Source organism: Manduca sexta, chromosome 12 (genome assembly GCF_014839805.1).
Source record: "Manduca sexta isolate Smith_Timp_Sample1 chromosome 12, JHU_Msex_v1.0, whole genome shotgun sequence".
In the NCBI taxonomy this organism is placed as follows: domain Eukaryota; kingdom Metazoa; phylum Arthropoda; class Insecta; order Lepidoptera; family Sphingidae; genus Manduca; species Manduca sexta.
The window spans coordinates 12,975,134-13,001,578 of NC_051126.1; the positions used below are offsets into that span (position 1 = coordinate 12,975,134).

Consider the following 26,445-nt stretch of genomic DNA (forward strand, 5'->3'; position numbering starts at 1 on the left):
TTTTTTTATTACTTTGAATGACGAGACGAGCTTGCCGTTCGTCTCGTCATTCAAAGCAATAAAAAAATAACACCGTTCACCTAATGGTAAGCTATACGACTGCCCATAAACAGCAGAAACACCATCCAACGTCTTAAATTACAAAGTATTCTTTGGTATTCTATTGCGCTCGCCATCCTGAGACGTGAGATGTTAAGTCTCATTATGTTCAGTAGTTACACTGCAAACATAATCAAGCACATATAAATAACGTATAACGTATAACATATCTCATAGCACACAGTAAGTACACTGACCAAACCACGTTAGTCACATTCTTGGACACTAACGCAACACTGCGTGCATGCTGCTTGGCTACAAATACAAACAATGCAGTGATTCAATACAAACATAGTAGCAGGTCTCTGCATCGGGGCGCGGGGGGGGGGTTAGTTTAGCTGGTCTTACAGCCTCATGTCGACTCGGGAGTATAGCATCCTTTACCCTATGTGAGCCCTACACCGAAATATCACCCAAAATCTGTGGTGGTCTTCTCTGCTACTGAGAGGCCTAAGACTTTCGTCTACCACGACGACCTAGTGCGGGTTGGCAGGCTGACATGCCCTGGAAATTCTTATGAAAATATATCTATAATAACTCTAGTGCGGGCACATTCTTTTATCGATTCAAAAATCATGGAAATTGCCCCATTTCGGATCCAAATCCAGAACTTCACAGTTTACAACCCAGAGTAGAGGAGACATCGCCGATTTCGACGACGTGGTTTTACATACCCTTGAAGAACCCGACGTCGCCCCACAAAGCTTTGAATAATTTATTAGTACGTAATATACTCGTCATTATCTAAGTGGTCACTCGTCATAGTATCTTGCTAACATAATATATAGTAAATGTTCAATACATTAATTTTTTACTGCATATAATGATAAGCCTGCCTCGGTGGCGTAGTTGTACTGCATGCGCGGTACGGCAGCGCTCTGAGGTCCTGGGTTCGAATCCCGGGTCGGGCAAAGTGATATTTGGGTTTTTCTGCTCAGTATCAGCCCGGAGTCTGGAATTTGTGCCCGATATGGCGATAGGCTCGCCCCCTATCACATCATGGGACGGAACACACTTGGCGAAAAGTGGGTGCCATGGTTGCGCCTCTGCATACCCCTTCGGGGATAAAATGCGTGATGTTGTGTGTGTGTGTATATAATGATAAGACATGCCGCTCGCTTAATGGTGTTTAACACGTTTGCCCATAAACAGCAGCAAGACCATACATAATTTGAATTACAAAGACTAGAAAGCCACTCCATTGCATTGGTCACCCTGAGTTCCTGTGACATTAACTGTCAGAGGAAGAGACAAAACATTGTATACCACACGTATATGGAATTTTAAGTAGGGTCCAATATACCTAGAAACGACTTGCATATTTATAGCCTAAAGTACAGGAGGAATTCCATAAAATATGAACATGAAACAAGGCAAACGACTCGGCACTCTCAGGAAACGTTTTAAGTATTTATCCGAGCTACAATTTTGAGTACTTACAATTTTTTATTTAAAGAGAGTCTTTTACCAAAGTCCATCTGAATACCACTCTGTCTATTTCTGCCATCAAGCAGCGTATAAACACTTAAGTTCCAGTTTGAAAGACATTGTAGCCTTGTACTTGGAATTATAAGACAAATAATATCCTTGTCAAAATTACGCGCACAGTACAATCCTTTGTAATTCAAAGCTCTTGATGTTGTTACTTTCTCATCTTTCGAATGTCTTATTTGACTCGTCATGTTATACTTAAGAAATGAAACAAAAAAGAACGTATATTGATATGTAAAAATATGATTGGATATGACTGCCTCGGTGGCGTAGTTGTACTGCATGCGCGGTACGACAGCGCTCTGAGGTCCTGGGCTCGAATCCTGGGTCGGGAAAGTGATATTTGGGTTTTTCTGCTCAGTATCAACCCGGAGTCTGGAATTTGTCCCGATATGGCGATAGGCTCGCTCCGTATCACATTATGGGACGGAACACACTTGGCGAAAAGTGAATGCCTTGGTTGCGCCTCTGCATACCCCTTCGGGGATAAATGCGTGCTGTTGTGTGTGTGTCTCGGTGGCGTTGATGTATTGGTCTCGGTTTCGACCCCCGGGTCGGGAAAAGTGATATTGGGAGAAAAAAGTGTGGAAGTAGAAAAATATACTCAGTATCAGCCACTAGTCTAGAATTTATTCACGGTATATTGATAGGTTCGCCTGTATCACATCATGAGACGGAATACACATGGCGGAAAGACGCTGCATCAGTTGCGCCTTTACATACCTCTTTGGGGATAAAATGTGTGTGGGTATCATGGGATAAAGCAACATAAAAATATAAAGACAACTAGGAATTTACTAGTATTTTTAATTTTATTGGGGAAAAACAAAAAAAAATAAGAAAGTGGGTAGTGGCAAATTAAATTACAAATAATACCTACTAATCTAAATCTAGCATCATAAGAAACATGTTTTTTCGAAACGCATATACATAAACATACATAACATCACGCATTTTATCTCCGAAGCGGTATGCAGAGGCGCAACTAGGGCACCCACTTTTCGCCAAGTATGTTCCGTCCCATGATGTGATAGGGGGCGAGCCTATCGCCATATCGGGCTCAAATTCCAGACTCCGGGCTGATACTGAGCAGAAAAACTCATATATATTATTACTATTAGTAAATATTATTACATTAAAATCGACTTATATATTTCGCATTGCTGTACAATTCTATACGAATATAAGAGAGGAACAGAAGTAATAGCTAGACCACCAATCCAATTTGAAGCCATACTTGCGCTTATTACGGCCTCCGCCACGTTGGCGCAACTCCAATCTTCAACCGAAAACACCTTCGTAGTTAGTATATACGAATCATTTTTATGAAGACTCACTCACTAACGTATTAAGTAAATCACCTGATGGTAAATAATCATCATATGATAATACTTTTTTAGAATAAGCTGGAAAATGAGCATAAAGATCCTATGGCATGTTCTCTTGAATAATCATAAACTATCACAATATCAAACAATAATAAATGTGCTACTCGCTTTATAGGAAATGTTTAAACATTATTTAAGAGAGATCGGGACTGCATAACAGCTTCAAGGAGAAATGAAGATGGAACGAGATTAAAGACCTCCGAAATTTCGAAACGCAACATGACAGAGCAGCCATTTGTCTGTTATTCTTTGATAATATTACCGCACCTGCCATCTACTACTGTAGATATCGATCTACAACGTGGCTTTACAACACATAAAATCTTCGTGTAAATATTTCATCGACCAGATGTTCTATAACAAAATATAGCTTCATGCATTCTATATTTGGTTCCTGACTCCCGCTTTCTCGTATCATATTCTCTGTTAAAACTGATTATATTTTCTCTTTCATACTTCGGTCCGCCTCATTCTTCAGCGAGTTTTTGTTGTTTGAACGTCGATGGTTTTGTCGGGCCTTTGTTTTATGATTTGTGTTTTTAATGTTTTTTCGCGTCATTTAATCTATTGTTTGGGAACAAGCGATGTCAGTCGAAATGTACGGTGTTCGAAATATTGTTACATGGATGTTAGGGATGAGTTATCTGTTACATTGTTTGGAAATGAGAACAGGCCGGCATAATTGTGTCGATTGGTGAGGGATTTTCATTTTGAACGCCTGTTACAACCTTACCGTCTATCAAAAAAATCGACTAGTAAATTAGTTTTATATAAATCAAAATCGTTAAGTTAAATCGTAAAATATTATTACTCACTGATTAAAATTTCAAATCGATTTTATATAAACAAAACACTATTAAATTGCAAAATATTAATCCTAGAGAACATAAATTGAAAACGCAATAAACGTTTATGAGCTTTTTATTAGAGATACATCAAACATGATGTGTAGAATTTAAAATTTTGTTGTTGTATCTAATGAAACTAAAAGGATTCAGATAGTATTGCAAAATAGATTTTTTGCCCTAATAAAGGACCTAACCGCCGTCTAATGGCTGACGATACGACCACCCACAGTAGCAACACTACTTCTGCTACTACTACTATTTTTTACTAGCGACCCGCCCCGGCTTCGCACGGGTGCAATGCTGATATTAAATACACTACAGAAAAACTGTGAACGTTGTATATAAAAACATAGCGGCCCGCTCTGGCTTCGCACGGGTATAACATAACAAAATAACAGTATTTCTCCACTATTTAATGGATGTTATTATACATATAAACCTTCCTCTTGAATCACTCTATCTATTAAAAAAAAACGCATCAATATCCGTTGCGTAATTTTAAAGATTTAAGCACAAATAGGGACAGAGAAAGCGACTTTGTTTTATACTATGTATAAAACAAATGTATGACCCCACTGCACTTGATGGTACGTGGAGTAGGGCGCAACAGAATGTCAACTGACGAGAGATTACACCCCGACAGTCGACACAATTATACCGGCCTGGGGCCTTATTCTCTATCCCGCACGTTATTTTAACAGTGCGTATAACACAACGCATCATGTTTAGGACTATAGAAATTTGGCTCACAGAATACCATTCCACGCACATTTGTCGAAGATAACATGACTCGGCCGCGTTACGCGTTTACACTATCATACAGAATAAGGGCCCTGTTGAAACCGGATATACACAGGCTGATCCCGAAACGCGACACACTTACGTGAGCCACTAGGTTTTAACAACTTTTGTACGGTGTTCACTATCTGGGCGGATATAAATTATATCTTACCACCATCAAACATGTTGCTTAACAGCAAAAATAGATTATGAATCTATCAGCAGGACATATGTGAGAGTTTTGGCCAATAAATTCATACCATATTATTCTTGAGGATTTTTCCTGTCCTTACATTATGGATACATAAGATTTATACATGTTCATTTTGACATTGCGTTACTAGATGAAGACATATACTTATCTACTTGGAAATAAAACTTTACAGTAAGTTACTTGAGCTGTAGGTGTAAAAAAAAGTGTAAGTTTCGAGCAAAATAAATATTAATAAAAAGTAATTTTAATTTTAAGCGCCCTAATGCTACTACTCTAAGAGAATTCGTCGCAGCGGCAAACATCATACTTTCAGTTAAAAATACACCCAAGCACACGCCATATTCGCATTAAACTACAACCAAAACTAAAACCAGTATTTTTGGTGAAAATATTCGGTATTTTTGTTTGTTATTGGGCAGAATATCAGCACAGGTGACGTGAGCAGGGGAGACCGGGTACAAACGTAACATTTTGTACTTTTACCTTGGTTTTTGGTTAGATATAATCATTTTAATGAAATGAATATAGCCATATATACATTAGTATCTGAATTTACCTTATTACTGTATATTTCATATGAATTATAGAGACTTCAAATAAATTCGTCTCTTGTTACTTTCGACCACGTAGGCAGGTCGAAAGCAACACGTTGTGGGTCGAAAGTAACAGGACAAAGGGGTTTGTAATGAATATAATATGACATATTAAATCAGCAAATTATGTATTAGAAGACTGTGTATTAATAAAACAGATAAACATTTGCATTATAAATGCTCAAAAATTTTATATTTTAAAATACAAAACAAATTATTCTTCCGTTAAGTAATGGGATCAATTATTATATGATAATATTTTTTCCAATCAGATTATTCAGTATTAGTCTTTTACTCAGGCACACAATTATGGCACACACAATTTGGGATCATCGTTAACGCAATCAGAAGGTGACCACATTTTACATAAGGTACATTGTACACATTCCTCATTTGTCGACTGCCGCTAGAACATTCTAAACAAATGAGACATAAGCAATCTTCTTCCTCAGATTGATTTTCCTTGCCTTAACTGCCTTCTGTCTTTTTTCCTTTTCCCTTTACTTTCGTAGATATCAACTCCCTCTTACTGTTCCCAGTATCAGGTTATAAAACCGTTTTCTTGGCTTTATTTCTTTGTTGGTATTCTTCTTCAATTGCGTTTTTTTCGTGCGTGTCTATCAATATTGCTGACTTACGTTTTTCACGTCCTTTATTTACTATAGTCCTCGGACCCGCTTGTGGTCTAAAATTTTTAGGTGTAAAATCAAACGGCTGAGAAGAATTTACTTGCTGTAGCCCGCTTGGTCCAGGTACTGGCGAGTTGGATCTTTGACGGTATGATTTCTTTGACAAATCCTTGCTAAGTGTACGCTGGACAGTATGCCTACAACTGAGCTTGTGTTGTGTAAAAGATATAATGTTTGTTATGTAACATTATATAATGTTACATAACAAACATTATATTTTTTTGCCAAGAATCTAATTTTTGTGCCATCTTTGGAATGCTCTTCAGACGCTTTTCGGTACACTTCTGTGTCAGTAGTTCCTCGTGTGGTAGGTCTAATGCGTTGTTGCGGCATTATGTTCAAATAAATCAATACACACATAAAAATATAAAGTAACTAAATCAATACTCGAACAAAAGTAACATGTTACTTGTGTACCCATAGGACTATGTTACTTTTGTACCCGACCTCATTTTTGTTACAATAGGAAAGATAGCCTTAAAAAGGGAACGTGCTGGACAAAAACGAATTAAAACACGGTGTAATCCATTCAATTAAGAATTAATATGCAAATATTCAAATTGGTATCATCCTTTTAAGACTACGAAAACATTAAATAAGAAAACCTCAAAAAACTTACTTTACATTTGTGAAATCGTTTAACGACCTCTCATACAACCTAACAGCGCGTGCCACGTGCAGCAACTGAATGCAAGTGAGGGAGGCGCCACTGGCTATCTCTTTATGGCAGCGAAGCGGTGTTTGGCTATTGGATACCTAACCTAAAGGGCATTCTTACTTTCGACCCGCCGTTACTTTTGTACCCGGTCTCCCTATGTGGTTTCATTTAGTAATCCAATGTCAAAATGCCCCTGTAAGTATATATTTTTTATTGTGCCGGATAACTAAGTAAATATTGTCAATGTTAAAATTAAAACGCTTGACTGAGATGATCTATGTATATTGTGGGAACATTTTACTTTTGGCCTTGTAATAAAGGTTCTATCTCGTGCCTGAAAAGCAGTTGATATATCACCCCGGGGAACTTTTTATTCTCCGACCAAAACCTACCTTTTAAGTAAAAGTAACGCTACAAAGTACTTGAAGTATTTCAAGTTCCAGATAATTAAATAAAAGTCTCGGAGGTGTAGAATTGCGTGAAGAATGACGCTGCTTTGAGGTCCCGGGTTCGACTCTGGGTCGGGTAGTGATATTGGTTTTATGTTCAATGTACTGTGTAAGTGCGGATTTTGTAACTAGTGCGCCATATGGCGATAGGACCTCTACTACATTATGCATTATATTAGGAGTTAGAATTATTTCCAACTCCTCCCTGTCTTTCTGTTTGATTTCGTTGCGAGAGACAAATTAGTTTTCTCTGAGACTCGCCGAGCTTCACTGCTCGGTGTCATAAAATGCGTGCCACTGATCCTGGCTGACAGGAGCTATAGTGGTGGGTGTGAGGGCGGGAAGTCTTTACTACATCATACAACGACACACATAGCGAACACACTAACATTAATTGTATACTAGCCAAAACGAACCTAAACTCCGACTTAAAACCCAACTAAGCTGCCAAGTACCAACGATGTCTCTTTCATGTAATTACTCTCTAAAAAACTAACATGTCCACTCTAATTACTGAGACTAGGTGTGTTTAATTAATTACTTTGGGAGAGGTCAGTTAAGACAGCGCTATCAGACTTCAAGGAACACGTCGCAGTCTCGCTACAAACGACTCTGTTTGTAATTAAACCAATTGAGTCCCTATTGATTTTTGGCTTTGTGTTAAGCCAGGTGTCAGGTTTGATTCCCGAATGGTGACATTGGGTTTTAGTATTAGTCCGGCATGCTATTGGACTGGATAAGGTGATAGGCTTGATAAGACATAGGACCTAACAGATCTAGCGAAATATGGGTGTCATAACATTTCTGTCTAACCTTGAAAGAGGGAAAAGGCGTGATGATATATATGTCCGAAAAATATTGAGAATATACCTATTTTGCGTCCTTTAATTATCTCGGTCTTATTAATGGCCTTTTTTATATTTTGGAATGACGAGAAGAGCTTGCCGTTCGCCTGATGGTAAGCGATATAACCGTCCAGAAACAGTACAAACACCTTGAATTACAAAGTATTATTTAGTATTCCACTGAGCTCACCATCCTAAGACATGAGATGTTAAGTCTTATTATGTCCAGTAGTGAAACTAGCTACAATCCTTCAAACCGGAACAGAACACTGACCACACACTGCTGCTTGGCGCAGAAGTAGTCACTTTTTGATTATCTTTGATAAATTCATGATTTAAAGATTGTCAAAACATTCTTAAACGATTGCATAACGTTATATTTTAAATCAAAACAAATTTAGGATATATTTCAGCCAGGGTGTGAGCCATCGGAGCGAATGAATATCCTCCGCGGTCGAGAACGCAATCTTGAAATACCCCGGCCATCCAGTCCATAAAATTGGATATCGGACTAAATAAATAACGTACGCGTTTAGCAATTTGTTAGCCGAAAATAGAGGTTTACTGAATTGTATCGATATCGTATCTTATCGAATAGATATTGATTTAATAATGATAAAATAATAAGAGATTTTATCCAAATAAAATGTCTGTTTCTTCGGTATAAAATTACTTATACAGTCGTTTTGAGATTGCGATATTAAATGAAACCACATATTTATCTTCTTAAAAATTACTACAATAAGTTACTCGAAACGCTGATTCAAAATTGAAACAAATTTAATTTTGCAAGCCACTCTACTACTCTACTACTACTCTAGGAGAATTCGTCGCTGCATCACACTTTCAGTCAAAAATACACTGACGCAGATGCTATATACTAAACTACTAAATAACCAAAAAAACATATAATAAAACTGAAATTTTTCATAAAAATATTAATTTTTTACCGGATATACACAGGCTGATCTCTAACGTGATACACGTGGGCCGCTATGGCCGATTTTATTACCTTGTGGTGGTCCCTACCCGCGCTGATACAGAATATACCCTACCACCAGCAGATTGCTTAGAAGCAAAAAGCGACAAAGCTTTAATACATACAGGCTTGGCTTTCTAAAACTTAAATAATACAACCTCTATATTCATAGTAGGGTCATGTCAGTTATCCAGCACATATCCAAAGTTAAATTGTTTGTGGCTTGCGTAGTTTCCCGGGTAGAAACTCCGAGAATAAACAAAAGGCTACAAACATATGTAATATATAGGATCCAGGTTATGAAAATATTAGTTTGTGATCTGCCGTGTACTAGAGAATGCGACTGGAACGGTTTGGATTCAACTTTATCTTGGGGGATATTTCGCCGGGTCGGGCAAAGCGATGCTGGGTTTTTTTGCTTAGAATCAGCCCGGAGTCTGGAGTTTGTGTCCAGAATGTAACAGTGTCGAATGTCAAGAGATCTCGCCCAGTATCATGGGACGCAATACACATGGCGGAAAAGTTTAATCTACTCCTTCGGGGATAAAAGGCATGAATGTGTGTGACACAACACATTCATGCCTTTTATCCCCTTAGTTGCTAACTTTCCTATTACAATGATTTTTCGGAATCTTTATTCGGATATCGTACGTTTAAAAAACAAAAGAGATCTAATTAATCGCAAATCAACAACAGGCAATCGCAACACAGTTAACAGATTAAGTCTGCAGTAAAAACTTCAGGAACAATCAACAATGAAAGCATTAATAAATCAGTGCAATTTCTTATTAAGGCGGTGCTAGCAAAACGGCACGTTAACCGTATATTTAGAAGGCGTCATTTCGACATTTATAATGCCTATAAAAAAATAAGTTAGCACACACACTGGTGGTGGGTGTCTCATATGTGAGAGTCCGCCCGGCTAAGTCCCACTGCAATGTCTATTTCGGCCGCCAAGCAGCAGTGTGCAGTTACTGTTGTGTTCCGGTTAGAAGGACATTGTAGCCAGTGTAACTACAGGACATAATGTGACTTAATATCTCATGTCTCATGATGGCGAACGCAGTGGAATACCAAACAATACGTTGTAATTCAAGGTGTTGGATGGTGTTTCTACTGTTTATGGGCGGTCATGTCGCTTACCTTTAGGCGAACGGCAAGCTCGTTTCGTCATTCAAGGAGCAATAAAAAAAAAGGTTGACATCATATTTCTCCAATAAGTTATCTTTACTTTGGTTGTTTATTTTTTTTTATAACGTAAATATTGTGTCATTAATTTAATTTTAATTTGCAATAAACACTATTAATCAGACAAACTGATTAATAAATATTTTGGTAGTTTAAAACTTTTAAAAAAATATTTTTTTTTATTATTCATAATTATTTGCATATTCCCGCCCTCTATCCGTGGGCCATAAATGTATGGAACAAATGCTCAAGGCCGTTTGCTCGGAGAGGGCCTTAAGAGACGCAACATCTTATATACTAGAGTGATGAGTGCTGCGCTGCGCTTTGTGCAAAGTTGTGAGTGGTGTTTCTATTATTTATAGCAGCTGTTCCAGCACTCCGCGAGCTGCCCGTCATTCGTTTGCATAAAAAATTATATGATCATAAAAACCATAAACTACTTTACATTTTTTTCTTTTTTTAAACATATCACAGTCGTACGTGCCTTGTCGACACCTTTTTAACATATAATAAAAATGTAACAGGCCGATGTCTGTACGTTATAGATATTAACGCAAAACTTATATGGCAGGCTTAATTGGAACGACAGAAATAAAAACAACAGTTTTTATATTTTTGTACGTCTTTATGTTTGTACACGCATCAAGCAAAAACTTCCGCATGGAATTGAATGCAATTTATACCGATGTATTGCTAGAGGTCTAATTTAAAATCGCGCTAATCGCGGCCTTACTTATGCTTTATAAGTTTCAATGAAGTAAACGCGATTTAACGGCATTGAGCATTTGATATTTGAAATTTAATTTTTATTTTTACTTGTCTCTAATAGAATCGAGTCTACTTCACCTGGGATCGTATACAAGATACCTGTTTGCAATCCTTAACACTAACAGAAAACGTATATATGTTCGGGAATAACATATGCTAAGCAATAATTCACATAGACAAAGCGAATGAATAGATAAGAAAAATACTGTAGAAAGATAAAAGAATAGGAAAACGATTGCTAATCGTAAAAGGCCTCCGAGGCCTATGCGACAGGTTATTTTGACTGTGGCAAGAAGCACGTAACGCACCGCGTCGCGTTTAAGACGTTAAAAATTAGCATACAGAATACCATTCCACGATAATTTCATGAAGATAACGTTACACGGCCGCGTTACGAGTTTATACTCATAACCCCTTATTCATAGACGTTTTGTATCGAAGGACGGGGCATTGCTGTGATGACAAGTCTGTTTCTCAGCTTTGTTTATATGACAGCTTGATTCAGGTTTATTTGCGAACAAATTGTATCTCAATATTAGCCAATCACAACGGCCCAATGTCTACGCACTATCAAGACTGCCATGCCGTCAGCACTGAGAAACAGACTTGTTATCATAGCAATGCTCCGTCCTTAGATAAAAAACGTCTGTGTATAAGGGGGATAGAGAATAAGGCCTCTTAAGTATGAAACTACGTTCATTGTGAACGCGCTGAGACGCGGCTGATCCCATCACCGCACTTACAAGATAAACGTCATTCAACTTAGTACGTTTCTATTGTGCTTAAGTCGACAAACAAAAATACATTACGCCTTAATCCCTTAACAGTTAGGCAGAGGTGCAACCAGGACACCCATTTTAATTTCCTGTGTTTCGAATTCAATGCTGTAATAGGGGGTAAAACTATCGAAATTTCGGACACGAATTTCAGACTTCGAGTTAATTCTGAGCATATTAGCCTAATATCTAACATCTTGTGTACGGTGGTCGTTATTCGGGCAAATATAAACCATATACCACCAGCATCCTGACTTAAGTGGACGCCGGGCTTTATGTTTGATGTTGTTTTATCCAGTGATGGTGTTCGGCGATGAGATAGCGCGGAGTGCGCTGCGGCGGGTGGCGGTGGTGGCGTGGCTGCTGGTCGGCTCGGCGCCGCAGCGGCTCGAGCCATGCGCCGGCAGCCCGCTGTGCTCCTGCCGCGCGCAGCACATGTCCTGCATTGCTGTGCCGCTGCATAGGTTCCCAGGTGAATAATAATAACATCGATATACAGGGTCGTTTTCACATTGCGTTACTAAATGAAACCACATACTTGTTATCACAGCAATGCCCCGTCCTTAGATAAATAACTTCTATGAATAAGGGGGTAAATCTATACTCAAATATTACCAGATCGTGACATACATACTTAAAATATAACGCAAATAATTCACCCCACTTTATATCAGAGCGTATCTAGATCATTCCGCGACATACCACATATTAACGGGGCTTTCAAATACCGCAAAATGGAACTAAAATCATTTTATTGTAGCCGTGCACGACATGAGCTCAGAACGTGTTAATAACGCCCGTGACATTAACACGCCTATAAAAATATGTGAGAATGTCACGTTGGTACGGCTTCGGTGACAAATGAATTTGGACTTAATGGAAACTGTGTATTATATTTTATATCATAGAGGTGGTTGTGATTGGTTAAACTACATTATTATACTAATACATCGTAGTGGCGGCGGCGGCGATAGCCTAGTTGGGTATGGAACGGACTGCCAAGACGATTGTCCGCAAGTTCAAATCCCAAGGGCACACACCTCTGACTTTTCTAAAATCAAGTGTGTATTCTTTGTGAATTTATCGTTCGCTTTAAACGGTGAAGAAAACATCGTGAGGAAACCTGCACATCTGAGAAGTTCTCTATAGGAATTTCGAAGGTGTGTGAAGTCTACCAATTCGCACTAGGCCAGCGTGGTAGACTAAGGCCTAATCCCTCTCAGTAGTAGAGGAGGCCCGTGCTCAGCAGTGGGCAAGTATATAATACAGGGCTGATATTATTATTTATTATTATACATCGTAGTGGTGAAAGATGCCATTTTCTGAAAGAGAACCCGACACAATATATAGATACTAATATGCGTGAATGTGGTCTACAAATCTTTCTAATAACAATTAAATTCTACATTAAGAGAAGCCTGCAGGAATCTGGTTATATGAACCCTTCACCACTGATCTATATAATACTATATCGAATATTGTACGTAATATTTAAAATACTTACGAATGATGAAGCAGGTACTTAATATAGCCAAAGAGCATCAATACTTCGAAACTAAATCAAATATGGTTAAAGTTATATGCCTGCGAATGATTTCTCATTTTCTTAGTTATACTTCGCCCTTGTAGCTATTGGTATTTAAGAAGCCGTGGAGCCAAACTTTACTCTGTAACAAATGCTTCGTTTAATGTACAGGCCGGCATAATTGTGTCGACTGGCGAGGGATAATCATCTCTAGTCAGTTAATATTCTATTTCGATCCTGCTCTCCTTAATATCAGGTGCAATGGGATAATTTGCTGTGTCCATATAAAAAATTAACAACTGTTAGTTTCAACCACTAAGGTTGGAGATTAGTAGCCTTATATCTATTTGTGTGAAGACTATGTTACTTTTAAGTGACTTTAAATACACCAATTTATTATTTTAAAGTCCATTTTACTTTAAATTTCGACCACATAGTGTTTCATAACAACAGCACTAAAAGCCCGGTTTGTTTCAGAATGGCCGCGGATAGAATTACACCACCTTGACATAAGCATGTCCAACTTAGAGGTTCTTTCGGAGAGCGCGCTTGACGGACTCCGGCTGCAAACACTAGTCTTAGTAGATAACAAATTGCACCACATAGAACAAAACGCCTTGAGGTAAACCCTTTTTTCTTTAGATATAATTATTTTAGTGGCACACTTAGATGCAGCGGTAGCCTAGTTGGGTGTGGAACGGACTGCTGAGACGAATGTCCGCAGGTTCAAATCCCAAGGGCACACACCTCTGACTTTTCTAAAAAATCATGTGTGTATTCTTTATGAATTTATCGTTCGCTTTAACGGTAAAGGAAAACATCGTGAGGAAACCTGCACATCTGAGAAGTTCTTTATAGGAATTTCGAAGGTGTGTGAAGTCTACCAACCCGCACTAGGCCAGCGTGGTGGACTAAGGCCTAATCCCTCTCAGTAGTAGAGGAGGCCCGTGCTCAACAGTGGGCAAGTATATAATACAGGGCTGATATTATTATATTATTATACTTAGATGCGGACCGAAAAGCATTAGTTAACCTCATCTCACATGGCTGACAAAATAACAATAGGATATATATTAATAAAATAGCTTGGTTCGCTTATTTTTCGGTTTGAGCATAACTAGTACGAAAAACCTCTACTACGCGAGCTAAGTTAAATTTTCGGTTTAAATTTTACTTTTCGGTCTGCAACTCACAGAACTAAACACATTAATATCTAAAATATTGAGGTCACACTTGGGTTTTGTGGCATTAAGTATCGTATTATTAAACAATGTAATGTAATGTAGGCATTTTATCGCGATAATTTGTCAATAGTTTTGGCATTTGATAAATATAAATGATTTAACGCAATAATTGAGCATTGATATAACTAAATGTTCTTCCAGTTTTAAGATTTCAGATATTGTGAAACGTAGACCAAGATATTAAATAATGTAATCAAATCTATACAATATTGTGAGAGTGGCTTTAAAACAATTCAAATGAAAATTCTATTCCAATATTAATATTACAATTTCAAATGGATAAAATATATGCAGTCACTAAATTCAGTACAATATTTATCTTTCAACAATAGGTTTACAAAAGAACGCCTTTATAAATATATTTTATAAAACATTTTCTCCGCAGTTCAATGGCAAACACGCTAGCGTCTTTGGACCTCGGCTTCAACGAATTCACTGATATACCACAACAGGGCTTAAAGGATCTCAAAGTTTTAAACTGGCTCAATCTTCAGAAGTGAGTACGAGTTTTTATATTCTCCTTGAAAATTTAGCTATACATTTCGTTGATTTACTGATATTTGTTTTAGCAACAACATTGTTTACGTCGGGAGCGATATTAAGTGGCATCATCTCGAAGATTCTCTCACAAGCCTCGTGCTGGCCAGTAATCAAATCACGCAGCTCCGATCACAAGCCCTCACTTCATTACACCATCTCCTACAACTGGACTTAGAAGGAAACCACCTCAGATCCATAGCATCTGACTCTTTACCTCCTTCATTAACCTTCCTTAAGTTATCCAATAATTTTTTACACGAATTACCATGTAATTTACTAGTAAATCTCCCAAGATTACAATCTATACATTTACGACACAATTTCGTATCGTTAGATAATAACTCGTGTCCCAACAACAGAAGTAAAAAGTTGGAGAAGATAGACTTAAGTAACAATAAAATAAATGATTCCTCCGAGGTACTTTCGCGGCAGGATCTCCAAGTAAGACAAATTATTTTAGATGCGAACGAATTAACTACGATAAGAAGATCACTTTTAGCGAGCAATCGAATCGAAAGATTATCTGTATCGTACAACAAGCTTACCTCCGTCAGTCGGGATCTATTTTTGTCGTTGAAAAATTCGCTAGAACATCTGGAATTGGAGCACAATATATTGTTTCACTTGCCGGACAGCCTGGCTCAGGTCGCGCGGCTGCGGCATTTATCTTTAGCTTACAACCGTCTGGAGGACTCGCCCCAACTACCGACCCGTATACAGACGCTCTCGCTGGCGGGCAACTTTCTTACTGTTATACCGTCCGCGCTGCAAACGCTTGAGCCGGGATCCATTCGATATCTCGACTTGAGCTACAACAGAATATCAACTTTGCTCCCCAGCGAATTTTACGACTGGTCCACCTCGCTGGGCACTATTAACTTGAGGGGTAATAGAATTGCACAGATATACAACAATGTTTTCCCGGCAAATATGCCCGTGAAGGAGATAAATCTGAGCTTTAACGACCTGTACTACGTGCACCCGCAATCCTTCTCGAACGTGACCGGCTCGTTGCATGTTTTGGAGTCGTCTTCGACGCTGTTCAGTGGTCACTTCCCCTTCGAAATTGAGAATGGTTTGGAGAATTTGAGCTGGCTGTCGTTTGACAACAATGATTTTCATATACTCAAATTGTCTGACATGGCGGCCTTCCCGCATCTGAAGTATCTAAATTTAGACTACAACAGGATAGTGGACATAGTTGTCGACAACGACAATCGGAACGTGTCGCTGTCGCTAAGCAACATAAGGATGGCGTATAATTTTCTCAACTCGATACAAAGCGGCACGTTTGCTCATATAACGGAGTTGCGGAACTTAGATTTATCTTACAACAGGATCAGCAACTTAACTAAGCATAGCTTCACCAACTTACCGAACTTGAGATATTTATCTGCAGCGGGGAACATAATCGATTTCATGGAAGTTGAGACATTCGCAAATTTACCAAAATTAGAAATATTAGAACTTCAAGGTAATAATCTAACAAGCTTGTCGTTGAGTTCGTTTTACAATGTGTCCCAGGCGGACGTGACCTTTACGTTGAACGTGAGTAGAAATAGTTTGAAGTACATTGAAGTCGGGTCTCCTTTGGCCGTTAACATATTTGATGGCTCCCACAATTCCCTTACCGAAGTGCCAAGTAATTTCTTTATAGCAGTAGAATCCACGATACGGCAAATAATTTTGTCTTACAACAAGATCACTCAGATATCTAACGAGGCGTTCGGGGACGCGACCTCCTTACAAATATTAGACGTACATAAAAACAATATAAACCTCGTTAAGAGAAAATCTTTTTTGAGTCTTTTATCTTTGCAAATTTTGGACTTGTCTTTTAATACGATATCGCAACTATCTGTGGAACAATTCTACAATTTAAACAAACTAAGGTATTTGAAACTGGACCATAACGTTCTGAGGCTACTTCCGAGAGACGTATTCAAAAACACGATCATAGAACATTTGGATTTAGGGTACAACGACATATCTTTATTCCCGGTCACGGCTCTCTCGCAAATAGGTTTCACTCTGAGGTACCTAGATTTGTCTAACAACCACATAGAGTACCTAGACAGTAATATATTCCGTAACACGCAGTTTCTATCCAGTTTAAATCTAGCTAGTAATCTGTTGACAGTACTTCCGGATAACACGTTTTCGAGTTTAGGCGGGCTGCGTAAGCTTGACCTCAGCTTTAACTTCATAAAGGCTAACTACAAGGAGCTGTTTCATAATCTCCTCAACTTGAGGCATTTGAATCTCGCAAACGTAACGTTAAAGTCGGTGCCTTATCTGTCCCTCACAAACTTAACTTATCTCAATTTATCCTCAAATTTCATTAACAGTTTTAAAGAGACTGATGTTAAGCGTTTGGTTAATCTGCGCCATTTAGATTTAGGAAATAACCGTCTCACCTCTCTCGTGCCAAAAATGTGGGTTCCTTTGAACAAATTAAACACGCTCGACATTTCTCACAATCCTATTATAAGAATAACGCCAAATAGTTTTAAATGGTTAAGTAATTTGTCTCATTTGAATTTAGTCGGTTTGAAAAATGTAAATATAATTGATCAGGATTCATTCCGTCCCTTAATCTCCCTGAGATCGCTGCATATCCAGACATGGTCAACTATAAACCACTCGACATTCCGCATCGCCAACATCACCTCATCCTTACCTTCCTTGTACAAGCTAGTGATACAATGGACCGACGAGGTCATGAACAAACAGTTGCACGGAATAGACGCCACCAACATCCGCTACTTGGAAATCAGGGGCGTGAACCTGCAAAAAATCCTGGACGACGCATTCGAGCCCTTTCAGAGCAGTCAAGAGCTGTTCATAAGGATAACCGCAACGTCGCTAACGAGGCTGCCGACAGCGTTTATGAAGCATCTTGGGCGAGTGCCGCAGCTGGGAGTCGACATCAGCTACAACAAACTGACGACGCTAAACCCTGCCATATTCTACCCCAACTTTACAAGCTGGAGCCATGTTGCGACAAAATTACTCGCAGGTATGTCTACCTCACAAAGACGAACGAATATTATGTATTTTTAATTTAAATTCAACTTAATTCAGTTCCTCGGGTTATAATTTCAGAGTTGCAATTAGCGCGACATGACGATATAGCAAAAATTAGTTAGATACTTTATTAAAAATTCACAGTCGGACGGGTGAACTGTGGGCAGCAAATGCCAGTATTTTATTAAAATTTACCGAGCCTCTCGCCACACAGAATAAGCCGGGCAACTCTTCGTAATGAGTTTTAATTCTTAATACACCACTCGAAACTTTTCCAGGAGAGCTAAATTAACAAGTCTTGCTCGCTGACATTTTGCTTAGTACTTCGTCCCACTTATTGTCCCGCTGCCGCCCTTCTCCAAACTTCTTCACGGCGGACAATATTAAGCCCCTCTTCCTGAATATAGTTACTGGTTGAATTAAAATATTTTTATATAGTTCCTGCGTTCGTTACCGACGCTGGTTGTGAATTTTTTACGAGTTCGTTTCAACTTGTAAGCTTTCGCCTTTCAGTAATTAATTTGGAGTCTTAACTTACCGAAAGTGAGCCCCGTGGGTACATTTAAGCATCAAACCTTTGTTTTTGGTAATCCAAATGCTATTAAAAACCAAAGAAAAAGGGATGATGATAATAACCATGCAATATCTTAACAAATAAGGACAAACATTACTACAAATTTATCTCAATTTTTGATTACAATTATAACACCAACAAATTTGACAAAACGGAAATCTCTCATAGTCTACCGTGTTTTTAAGTGGTTCTCATTTATAACCTTGCTACCAGGAGGGTTAATCCTCACCGGGAACCCGCTACGCTGCGACTGCGAACTTGCCTGGCTCGGGGCGTGGCTCCGTCGATGGCTGCAGGAAAACGAGCCTGGAGGCGAGCTGCAGCGCGCAGTCCACGGCGCCACCTGCCTCGACCAACACGGCAGGCCTGCCCAACTACTCCAACTGAGGACGGACGAGGCGGAGTGCCATGCCAGCGCACTCTCCAGCGACGCTCAGCCCAACTACACCCAACTGTACACGATAGCCGCCGCAGCCTGGATCCTCCTGCTCAGATGATGTCCAGAGTAATAGTAGACTTTTACACGAGTAGACGTGATTTGTGCATAGTTAAGTGACTTGGAGGTGATAATTTAAGTAGATGTCTGTGATTGTAACGTAAGCACGTGTTGGCAGCGGGTAAGTCCTTAATTTGGACCTTATTCTGTATGACAATAAACACGTTCAGCGACCGTGTCATGTTATCTTCGTGAAATTTGGGTGGAATGGTATTCTGTATGCCAATTTCTATTGTCTTAAACGTGACGCGGTGCGTTGAGTGCTTGTTGCGCATTGTCAAAATAACGTGTGGGATAGAGAATAAGGCTCCTGGATAATATTGCGTACAATTAGCCAAAACAGCCGAAGAAATTCAAAATTTCAAATAGCTATACATGTTAAGTTTAAATTTGGTAAGTAAATTAAATCCTTTTTTATTATTTTTGTGAAATAAATGGGAACAGCACAAAATTGTATACGTATTTAAAGTTTTAAATCTAGTTAGCTTAAGTGACTGTACGTTTGTATACAATTAAAAGTTTATTTCCATTAAACTAAGAAATTCATATTGTTTCAGAGTCTTAAAACATTTCTAATTAGTATTTTCAATAAACGATCCCAATCTCAATCTTTAATCCGATCCCAAGAATGAACCAATCAAAATAACTCATTTGTAAACATGTCAAAAATACTTTGTTCTGATTGGTTCATTTTGCGATAGATCGTAAAAGCGATTGGATTATTGAAAATGACGGTTAACGATAAAACTGACAAAATAATGTTGACTAAAAAGTTTATTATACGATTAATTTTATGCGCATATTATTTTTATAATTACGTGAAATTAGCTATGAGAAGCGAAACAAAACCCACTAACTAAAGTACTATCCCGCCATTTGTACGTGATGTTATACTGCATGCACCACACGCTATAATTTTCTTAATCTATGACAGATTTACCGCTGTTGAGCTATCGTGGTTCGCCGCGTCTGTGTGCAAAAGGCATAAAGGGAGTTTCGCTACTCATAGCGGCAAAAACGGTAGGCATTTTGGCTGTACCTCTGGCGTTGTAACATCCATAGGCAAGGATGCTGCTTACCATCATTGTGACCGCTTGCTCGTTTGCCTTCTTAGGCATTAAAAAAAAGATATTAAAACAGGATTTAGTCGAAAAATTCAAAACTAAGGACTTACCAAAGCTTATCAACACAAATTTTAGTTCCGTAGGCCTATATAGGTTTCTCACTTGGAAAATACGGTTTCCCCCCACCAAAATGATCTATACGCCATATTTTTACTGTACCCGACGATGCTGTGTCCAAAGTTATTCATAATTTTTTAATTCACTATTGTAAATATGTACAAAAGTAAATATTTTTCCAAAGATATAATACTTTTATTTATAAACCAATTCCAGGACCTTAATAACTAGCTTAGTGGAATAGTTGTATTGCTATCACGGTACTACTGTGGTGACTAGAATAAATAACAATCACTATAATATACTGTTTTGGCGATATTTGATTTATAAAAGAATGTGTTCCATATTTAAACATAATTATTATTTTCTTCTATCAGCCAACTATTTTTACTGGCCATGGTTACCGTGCGCAGAGGTTTCACACTTTTGACAGTAAGTATCAACATCGGTCATGAACACCAATAACATCGTAAAATCATCATTGCGTTGCTTTAGGAAAAGGAATGAAGGAGTATCGGACCACACGGCTTAAGCTGGGTCCACACAATGCTGATTTCAGCCGTAAACAGCTTTGTGTTAGTATCTATAACATCAGCCCTGTATTATATACTGTCCCACTGCTGGGCACGAGCCTCCTCTACTACTAAGAGGGATTAGACATAATCCACCAGGTTAGCCTAGCGTAGATTGGTTGACTTCACACACACTCAAAATTCCTGTAGAAAACTCCTCATGTATACTGGTTTCCTTACGATGTTTTTCAACATAAGAGTAAGTGATAATTCATAAAGAATATACACATAATTTTAGAAAAGTTAGAGGTGTGTGCCCCTGGGTTATGAACCTGCGGACATTCGTCTCAGCAGTCCGTTCCACACCCAACTAGGCTATCGTCGCTTTTTTTTATAATGTTAATCTTACTATATATATGACAGTCATTACAGTGGGTGAATTTCCAACTTGACGCTTACATGGTAAGTTTACAAAAAATAGACTTAAGTTAGTGTAGTCTGGGCCTTATGATCTGAAATTTCCAGGTAACACGCCACTGTAAATATAAGAAATATTTTCGCCAGACAGGGCCCTTATTCTGTATGATAGTGTAAACACGTAACGCGGCCGTGTCATGTTATCTTCGAGAAATGTGCGTGGAATGGTATTCTGTAAGCCAAATTTCTATAGTCCTCAACATGATGCGTTGTGTTACGTGCTTGTTACGCACTGTTAAAATAACGTGCGGGATAGAGAATAAGGCCCCAGTTCTCATCGGCCATTTCTTACAATCAACACTAATAATCGTGAAAATTGACAAAAAATTACAACTGTTGCAAGTTACAACTAACAAACGCAGTCTGCGAATTCAAAACAATCGGTTGATATTGAACAGAATAATTATTCATGTCACGGATATTGCAGCGAATTGTAAAAGAGTATCAAATGTATTTCTCTGCTACAGAGACAGCATTTTTATAAAATGATTTTTATGTAAAATTGTTATGGCGTATTTCGTATTGTTCAGAGAATAAATGAAAAATCGTGATTGGAAAAAATATAAAAATATCTAAATGTTACCCCGATTCTGTTTCAATTTGTCTGTAAGCCAGGTTATGAATATTTAAATATTCTCCAGTTTTAATTTTAAATCCTACGCAAATAACTCTTCAATAAAACATGAATCGAATAGCATGTGAGTTATACTATCAGCGAAATGGCTCCCATTTATACTAATGATAAGTTGGAATTTAGAATTAAAGGCAAATCCAATTAGTTGCTTATTTCCTTCACTACAGGGGATAGTTTTGACTGCCTCGGTGGCGTAGTTGTAATACGTACACAGTATGAGTACTATTAACACTAAGGTCCTGGTTCGAATCTTGAGTTGAACCAAATATAATTGAGACAAAATTTTCCATCTTAAAATTTACTCATTCACAGTTAGAAGTAAGGAAATTGACGGTGTGATTACCCCCATGCCTCGGAAATTACGTAAAGCTGTTGGTCCTGCGTCTGATCTCTCTCCGGTCATGTCGGATTGCCGTCTCACACGACTATAAGAGTGAAGGGACAGAGAGTGCACCTGTTTATTTTGCGCACACGCTTGTACGCTATAATATCTCCTGCGTCTGCAGCTGGTCTCCGTCGAGATTGGCCTCCGTGGCCGAAACTCGTCTAAGAAGGATACATAGGGGATAGTGATTGGATACTCAGTTCCCCTTAAACTATGCTGGCTAACTTGGCATCATTTGACCAATGGAAAAATCCCTAGTATCCTACACCAATAAAAAATCACGAAACTATTTATAAAGATGGAATATTTAGAATTCTTTAAAAACAAAATCAAATTATTTAAACATTTTAATATTATAATTTCAGGGAGGAATATTATTTATTTGATTTTAGAATTATTTTAGCTTTGTTTTTTGATATGACTACAGCCTTTCAGAAACTGTTATTATACAAAAAAATTACATTTCTATTTCTACTATGATATTAATCAAGTCTCATTGCTATTTCTATTTTCTGCGTATAATAATATACCCTTTTTCAATGTTACTCTCGCAAATTATACGAATTTGAAATGTTTATTTAATATAGTATCCGCTGAGTGGATTTCAATGGAGATACAAAGATAGGCTATCACTAAATTAACTCTTAATTCATAAATATATTTAAATTTGTTATTATTTACATTGAAATGATTTGTTTATGAATAGTTGTTATCGTGACATCATTTGCGTGGAAACATTTACGCAGTCCCACACCTTTACCTATCCTGGGTATAAAGTAATCTATACGTTAATCCATGATCTCTCCGTGAGTAAAATCCCATCCAAATTCGTTCAGCGATGATACGTTTTCTTCTAAAAAAGCATTGAAATCCTCGCAAAAGCCAAGAGGTGAACTCTTGCAGTAGAGAGGCTCGTGCTCAACGGTGGGTTAGTATATAATACAAGAGAGACATTTTTATTATTTCTTTTCAGTTCAGATATATAACTTAATAATTTATTCGTTTCTAAAAACTAACTATTAGGTATTTATATTATCTGGAAGTGGTGCGCGGTAGTTTTCGTTCCAGGAACTATTATGCAGTTAGACTCGCGTGCAAATACACACACATTGCTAACATATGAAGAAACCTATACGAATTAGCATCGTCGGAACCTTTCAAAAGACGTATTTGAATAGTACTATTTCATTCAATTGTCTGCGTCAATGGCGTGGTATTGCAGTATGATTCGGTGCTGAGGTCCCGAGTTCGATCCTGTGTCGAGCAGTGTTAGTGGGTTTTTTTTTCAGGATCACTTCAAAGCCGGGAGTTACGGTAAATGGTAATACATGGTACCTATGAGCTGGCGAAATGTACCTAAAAACAGCCTACTAAATACATGATGCTATGTACAGTCTACAAAAGTAGCTGATCAAATTGAAACATTAAAAATGTTCTAAGTTAAATTCATTCGCAATATTCTTTTTTGTTTATCTCAAATAAAATGAACGTTTTGAAGTTTCGTTTTTTTTATTTGTACCACCGATGTTTAAATAATTTCCATCATATGTATAGGTATACATATTTGTTTTGATGTTTTTAATACTTATGGTGTACAATAAAGTTTTAAAATAAAATAAGATAAATAAATAAGTAAAGTCAACACGATTGTTGAAACACAAAAATTTAAGGCGATCTGATATTATAAATGAATGAACAGCCAGTGTAACTACTGGACATAATAAGACTTAACATCTCATGTCCCAGGATGGCGAACGCAGTCGAATACCAAGCAATACTTTTTAATTCAAAGTGTTGGATGATATTTCTAATGTTTATTGGTGTTGGTATCGTTTACCGTCAGGCGAAAGGCAAGCTCGTCTTGTCATTCAAAGCGAAAAAAACGGTCCAGCTACTCGGTTGTAGGGCTTAATATCAGTCGAACAACAAGCTCGTCTTGTCATCCAAAGCAAAAAAAAATGTTCCAGCTACTTTTGTTACTGACTACATAATAAAATATCTGTGGCAAAACATAACAAAAACAAAAACCAAAATAGAAACTCATAACAATGGAAATGAAGTTCCAAAGTGGCACAAATCAAAAGCCGAATATTTATACATTTCATTTCCGAGGGGTCACGCGTCATTTCGTTTCGGTGGCCATTTTGGCCGACGCTAATGCACCGGAATTAATAGATATGATTGGCGTTCGTTGCCTCATTTTGGACGTTCATAATTGTGGTATTGAAGTTAAATATTTGCCAATAATAATGTTTAATGTGAACTACAAAAGGTTTTCGTTTGAATAAAACAATCAATTGTTCGCGAAATTAAGTTATTATTTTGATACATTTTACTTTTTCCTTTACAATCACAGCACAAAACTAAAATAATTATTTAAAAATATATAAATGCGAAAGTTTGTGAAAATGCTTGTATGTTTGTTAGAAATAAACACGGAAACAGCTGAACGAATGTAAATGAAATTTGGCACACCGGCAGATCATCACCTGGATTAACACATAGACTACTTTTTATCCCGGTAATTTGCTCCTAGGGATTTAATTCTATCTGGTTTTTTAATAAATATGGCGCTGGCGTCGTATTTTAGGTACTTTTGTAGCGGGAAAGGTTTTTAACGCGGACGAAGCCGCAACAACTCCTAGTTTTTAATAAGAAGAGATATGATGCTGCCTGCAGCTAGCCAACGTAATCGACAACTTTACACTATATTCAGCTGTGATTAATAAATCTGGATATCCCCAAAACTAATATTACGCCTGATATAGCTATAGCTTCTTAATCATCTCGGGACGATATAAGCACACCGAAATGTTACCAAAATCCCGTCCTGAATATCAAATTCATATAAATAAACATTATCACAAAACCCCAGTAATATCAATGAAACAAACCCGTTTCATTGATGAATATAATGTCGACGCGGCGCCGAGCGGAATGCGCACTCAATTTCCAAGAATAATGCAACATGATTCAATGAAATAGGAAAATGCAGGCATCGGTAAGCGCATAAATCTCCTCAGTTAATCATGAATAGTGGTACTCCTGCGGGATAATGGAGACGTGACGAGATAGCCTTGTGTGAATTTACTTGATATAAATGACGCCCTCTTTGTGACTACTTTATGAAAACTTTTATTCATTCTTTTAGTAGGTACACAAAGTGATTCTAGTGTATTATATTAATTCATTTATTTATTAATATAGGACAGCCAGTTGTTACAATATTAGGTACATTATAAAAAGTTCCAAAAACATATGTAAAACAAAAATAAAACAATATGTAAAGAAACATTCATGCATTTTATGAGATACAATGGATTCAATATTAAAACTATGGACGAATATTCAATCACAATTTTTGTAGGGCATTGACATGATCCTTAGTTTAGTATTTTTTTTAAATTCATCAAATACCTAATTTTCTCAAACAGCAACCTAAGTAGTTAATGTAATTATAATACAACAGTCTCCACACTGGTGCTTGGCAGAAAGTATAGACAAAACAACTACCTGAACAGATTCTCACAAACGAGAAACGAATCCCCTACTGTATTTTATTTTGCAATATTTATGCACATTTAAAAACCAATAAACGTTTGAATAATTTGTATTCGATTGAAAAGTGAAATATGAATCGATATTTACAACATCGATTAATAATTTGATTATAGGGGATAAGAACTACTAAAGGAGAATTTATGAAGCAATTTTAAATTTTATAGGAGCACTACAACCATAGTAAGTCAATATTTTAGATTTACGATCCTCTTAACGCGACTTTGTGAAAATTTTAGAGTTTTAAGTTCCGTATATCAAATGCTACCCTTATAGAAGACTTTTTGTCTGTCCGTCTGTCTGTCAAAACTATCGATATATGCTTTACGTACTAGATCTGGCGTTCCGAACACTTACTGTGTTCAACTGAAGTGTACTGCAATCCAGTATTGGTTGCCATATTACTTATGCTCTATTTAAAGCGCTTTAGCACTGCATGTTTAAAGTTTGATTAGACGATGATTGATGTTTAGCGCTGCAGCAAACTTTAGTCCTAGCTTCAGATTTTGAATAAATAGTTTATATGG

General features: G+C 37.6%; 1 protein-coding gene across 1 annotated transcript; it reads left to right on the plus strand.

Annotated features, from left to right (window-relative positions):
* Positions 1–12,065: 12,065 nt before the first annotated feature.
* LOC115452351 (chaoptin) lies at positions 12,066–20,467 on the plus strand. The gene is made up of 5 exons (XM_030180854.2): positions 12,066–12,237; positions 13,768–13,912; positions 14,920–15,030; positions 15,104–18,093; positions 18,889–20,467. The coding sequence occupies exons 1-5, from the start codon at positions 12,066–12,068 to the stop codon at positions 19,170–19,172; spliced, it is 3,702 nt and encodes a 1,233-aa protein (XP_030036714.1). The 3' UTR covers positions 19,173–20,467.
* Positions 20,468–26,445: the final 5,978 nt, after the last annotated feature.

Excerpts from the sequence above, each read along its gene's own strand:
- LOC115452351 (XM_030180854.2), top strand. The coding sequence starts at position 12,066 with ATGGTGTTCGGCGATGAGATAGCGCGGAGTGCGCTGCGGCGGGTGGCG. Across the intron at positions 12,238-13,767 it reads GCCGCTGCATAGGTTCCCAG|AATGGCCGCGGATAGAATTA; the intron begins GTGAATAATAAT and ends GGTTTGTTTCAG. Across the intron at positions 13,913-14,919 it reads ATAGAACAAAACGCCTTGAG|TTCAATGGCAAACACGCTAG; the intron begins GTAAACCCTTTT and ends TTTTCTCCGCAG.